We start from the raw sequence: 4,799 nt of genomic DNA on the forward strand, positions 1-4,799 counted from the left end.
CATTTGTCTTTGATATTTTTGTTACCTTGCTTTGTGTATCTTTTGATGTATGACAACTTCTGACAGACTTTTGAATATGGGGTGAACTTTCCCTTTAAACCTCAACCCAGTCACCCACAGTCACCAAGGCAACGGTACAACTGACTCTTCTGTGGAACCAAAACGTAAAAGCCCTAATATCAACAAACGTAGTTTACAGTGCCACCATGGGTTACCATGGGGACATCCTCTCCAGGAATTCTAGAGTTTTGCAAGAAGTGTGTAAATCTCTTATGTAAATCTCTACCACCAATGTAAGCAGTCCAGTAACATTACATTATACAACCAATGTGTACATAACCTTTAAGACTGAAACCTAATAGTCTCTCAGCTTTGTGATGATGCCTCAAAACCTTTCAGATGATCTTGTGAGCCCCTTAAAAAACAGCAATACATCTGCCCTCAACCTCATCTTTAACTGCACACAGTTTCAGTCATTTTGGACATATTGGTCATTCCATAATGAACAACTGAGAGAGCGAGAGAGAGAGAGAGGGATCTGTAGAAAAATAAACGTGTCTTTATTGTCCTATAGTTTTATCATGCTCGGGTCATCTTTATTAGAGATCACACACAGCGTTTTCTCTTCTATAAACGGTTAACAGACTTTCGTGCACATAGGCACAAGTACACACGTCGATGATGGGGCAACCTGATTGGTCAGTACTGTTATTCATGAGCCAATGAAAAGGTCAGTGGTGGCGCCGGGCCTCTGATGCCTCGCCGCATTGGTTGCCTAGTGCCCGGGTGCAGGGCGGGGGTAGGATGGGGGGAATGTTGGTTTGGAGGGTACCATGGAGGTTTACAGGGGTGTTTGTCAGGGTCTGTGGAGGATCAGTTTTGGGAGCAGTACTTCCAGAAACACACTGTTGGAGAGAAAGAGAACGAGATTAGGAAGTTGAGCATTATCTTCAAATATTAGCAAACATGACAAAACAGGAAACCAGTGACAAGGACTTCCTAATTGACTTTTGACCCCTTGCAGTCACCTCTCTTGTTGCTGGGCTTCTTGGGTTGCTGTGGGAGGGACTTCTTGAAGTTTCGGCCACTCAGACTGTCTATGCCGTCAGTGCTGGGCCGGGATGCAGTGACGCTACCTCCAACATCCACAGGAGCTACTGTGGTGGTTTTCACTCTATCCGCCTCAGCTACCTTCAGTACAGGAATAGAAGAAGTCACACTTTAGTTTCAAGCAGGCAGGAGGATCCTTTGAAATGATGTATCACAGGTACAGTATTTAACATTTTATAAAGGAGAAGTTCAGGTTCACAACTTAATGTAAGATGGTTCCGCACACTGAAAGTAGTCTACTGGCGAAGAGAAACTGTATTCCATGGTTAAGTTTTCTTTAAACAGCCACTACAAACATCAGGTAGCTTTAGCCAATCGCTAGCTAGCAATCAATGGAGGTGGCAGGGGCACAAGTGCAATGTAAAAAAAACATATATGGCCAAATCACATTTAAAGTAACATTAAACAAAATATTGAGTTGACCTGGCCGTAGAATTGAGAAAAATTGCACGGTTGCCCCTATCACTCCATTAGATGTATTACTTTCTAAAACACATCCTGGTGTGACAGTAACTATTCTATCCCAAGGCAGGTAGGAATATCATGAACACAAACAGCACTGATTTACCGCTTTCTTCTTCTTTCCTGAATTTCTGCCGTTTGCTGACCCTCTGGGCATCATGGTCATCCGTGTGCTCAGAGTGCTGTTGATTGCCCTGCTGAGTTCCTCCAGCACTGACAGCATCTTCAGGATCTGGGCTCGTCTATCTGGACTGCTCGTCACTGGATCCATCTTCAATCGTCTATCCAGACTGCTGGTGGGTGTGGATGTCTTTTCTCGACCAACAGGGATGGTGGTCATCAGTGTGGTCTTCAGTGGTCTAGAAGCGTTGACCGTTGACGGTTCCGTTCTCTCTTGCACATTTGAGTCGCCTGTAGCTTTACCTGTTAGCTTTATGTCTCCTGAAAGACAACATTACAGACACACATGACCATTCTGTGGTCTCAGAGTCATATCCAACACCTGGCAGAATGCCATCCTCATTCTATAATGCCTCCCATAATGATTCTGGATGATGACACATTGACCTTTCTCCTCTGTGTGCTCCATGGTGGTTCAGGCCAGGGTTGCTATTTGTAGAAAGTGTCCTACAAATAAAATGTGATTGATTGATTCCACCAAACCCCAGCAGCTCAGAGATAGACCAAGTCTCAGCTCTAGACAGTCTGTTGTGTGATGTAGACAAAGTTCCCAGGCTTTCTCAGCTTTCTGTCTGTCCACGGTCTTAAGAGGGTCACTGTGTCAACTGAGCCGTATTGTTGTGTGGCCACCAAAAGACCCTCTGAACGTCACAGCGGTCCCATAGCAACGCCATGGAATCACCCAGTACCAATGTCAGCTAGTGTCGAAGTGGAGAGTGGACACGAGCTGCTTTGAGTGTGTGTGTGTGTGTGTGTGTGTGTGTGTGTGTGTGTGTGTATGTGCTTGCTTGCATTTGTTTGTGTGTGTGTACAAAGGATAATTCAGCATTGTGTGGGCGAGGAAAGTATTCTAGGAAGCAAGGAGCGTGAGCAACACATTCTTCATCTATACTCCCTGAATACTTTCATTCATCCATCTTCATCCTTAACCGCGATCTCTCCATCCTTCTCTTCCTTCACCTTCACCTTCTCCATCCCATCCCTTCACTCTCCCTTCAGCCATTCAATCTCAGCCTTCCTTCCTACTCTCTCCATCCTTCTCTTCCTTCACCTTCTCCATCCCATCCCTTCACTCTCCCTTCAGCCATTCAATCTCAGCCTTCCTTCCTACTCTCTCCATCCTTCTCTTCCTTCACCTTCTCCATCCCATCCCTTCACTCTCCCTTCAGCCATTCAATCTCAGCCTTCCTTCCTACTCTCTCCATCCTTCTCTTCCTTCACCTTCTCCATCCCATCCCTTCACTCTCCCTTCAGCCATTCAATCTCAGCCTTCCTTCCTACTCTCTCCATCCTTCTCTTCCTTCACCTTCTCCATCCCATCCCTTCACTCTCCCTTCAGCCATTCAATCTCAACCTTCCTTCCTACTCTCTCCATCCTTCTCTTCCTTCACCTTCTCCATCCCATCCCTTCACTCTCCCTTCAGCCATTCAATCTCAGCCTTCCTTCCTACTCTCTCCATCCTTCTCTTCCTTCACCTTCTCCATCCCATCCCTTCACTCTCCCTTCAGCCATTCAATCTCAGCCTTCCTTCCTACTCTCTCCATCCTTCTCTTCCTTCACCTTCTCCATCCCATCCCTTCACTCTCCCTTCAGCCATTCAATCTCAGCCTTCCTTCCTACTCTCTCCATCCTTCTCTTCCTTCACCTTCTCCATCCCATCCCTTCACTCTCCCTTCAGCCACTCAATCTCAGCCTTACTTCCTACTCTCTCCATTCCCTTCCATTCTTTCTGTCCATCATATTTTCCCTCCATGTTCCCTTTATACCTCGACTCTCACCCTTCTTCTATCCTCCCGCAATCCCTTAAGTCTCCATTCCATCCCTCCATCCCTCTCTCCTTACCTCTGTCAGTCAGCAGGGTGGGGGCTGTGTCCCCTCCAGCCCACAGAGTCGCCAGCACCGTCAGGACTCCCACCAACAGGACCACAGATACTTTCTGCATGACTGCACCTTCTTACCGGAACTTCTGGCCGTTTCTGAACCAATTCTGACCACAGCTTCTGGGCTTCAACCACAAGTACCGGTCTGGTTCTATAGCTCAGGTCTTCGGGTACCAACAAGGTCTCGTTTTAGTCTCAAAGAGCTGAGTTAGCTCTGTCGTCTTCTTTAGCTGCACGTTGAGAGAACCTGTATGTCTCCTGGGGGTCAGAGTTCAGCCAATTGTTTGGGTGTCTGTTAGTCTTCTTGTCCAAAGTCTGTTTCTTAATTTCTGTCTCTGAAGTCACTAACTTGTTTGTCGTACACACACTTGTCGTTCAGCACCGATGCGCCTCTGTGAAGAAGGCTTGTCGAGAGTGTGTGTGTGCAGAGGTGCGTGTGCAAATTTAGCTCTTGTCGCTTCTAACGTAGACCTGTCCCATCCTCTCTTTATAAACCCAACGGTTCCTTCAAGACGGGCCAAACCAACACCTCGCCGTTGCCCAATGAGGGGGCTGCTAATTTCTTGTGATCCCGCCCGCTCCTTCTTAGCGGCGTGATGACATTTGCCGTGTTTGGCGTCAGGCTCGCCATTGTGTGTGTGTGTGTGTGTGTGTGTGTCAGTGCGTCGCTGTATAAGCAGTGATAAGATTCTTCTTAATGTGTTTGCTCAGGGGCCCACAGAGAAAGACCCTCTGACGCAGGAAGGCCAAAAGCCTGTCTCCAACACAAAGTTGGCCCAGACCACGCACACACACACACACAATGAAAACGTCGCAGACACAGAATAGACATGAATTGATAACGTCACACACTCACTCAAAAATACTACACACTATTTGTTTGCAAAAGGCAGAGGTTAGCTTGATTCCAGCCAACAGACTGACCCCCACAAACAAATAAACACATATACCAACAGTCACTCACACACAGCATCACCAAACACACCCACACACAATCATCAGATGCAGACAGACAGTGTTGCGTGACACACGTCAAAGGGAGATGCAGTCAAAGAGAGTCATGTTCAGTCTATAAAAGAGTTTTTTTTCTCCTGCCTGTCACTAAGCTTAATCACACAGGAAGATGATGGTGTACTGGATGCACTGATTGTCCTTTCGCTGTGATG

General features: G+C 46.8%; 1 protein-coding gene across 1 annotated transcript; it reads right to left on the minus strand.

Annotated features, from left to right (window-relative positions):
* Positions 1-425: 425 nt before the first annotated feature.
* LOC109882908 (uncharacterized) lies at positions 426-4,095 on the minus strand. Its single transcript, XM_020474996.2, has 4 exons — positions 3,596-4,095; positions 1,679-2,013; positions 1,029-1,191; positions 426-905 (listed from the first exon to the last, which is right to left on the minus strand). The coding sequence occupies exons 1-4, from the start codon at positions 3,693-3,695 to the stop codon at positions 874-876; spliced, it is 630 nt and encodes a 209-aa protein (XP_020330585.1). The 5' UTR covers positions 3,696-4,095; the 3' UTR covers positions 426-873.
* Between the last annotated feature and the right edge of the window lie 704 nt (positions 4,096-4,799).

The sequence above is a fragment of the Oncorhynchus kisutch genome, linkage group LG16 (genome assembly GCF_002021735.2).
Source record: "Oncorhynchus kisutch isolate 150728-3 linkage group LG16, Okis_V2, whole genome shotgun sequence".
Taxonomy (NCBI): domain Eukaryota; kingdom Metazoa; phylum Chordata; class Actinopteri; order Salmoniformes; family Salmonidae; genus Oncorhynchus; species Oncorhynchus kisutch.

Coding starts and splice junctions, on each gene's coding strand:
- LOC109882908 (XM_020474996.2), bottom strand. CDS start 3,695: ATGCAGAAAGTATCTGTGGTCCTGTTGGTGGGAGTCCTGACGGTGCTG. Junction 2,014..3,595: donor CACCCTGCTGACTGACAGAG/GTAAGGAGAGAG, acceptor GTTGTCTTTCAG/GAGACATAAAGCTAACAGGT. Junction 906..1,028: donor GAAGCCCAGCAACAAGAGAG/GTGACTGCAAGG, acceptor TCTCTCCAACAG/TGTGTTTCTGGAAGTACTGC.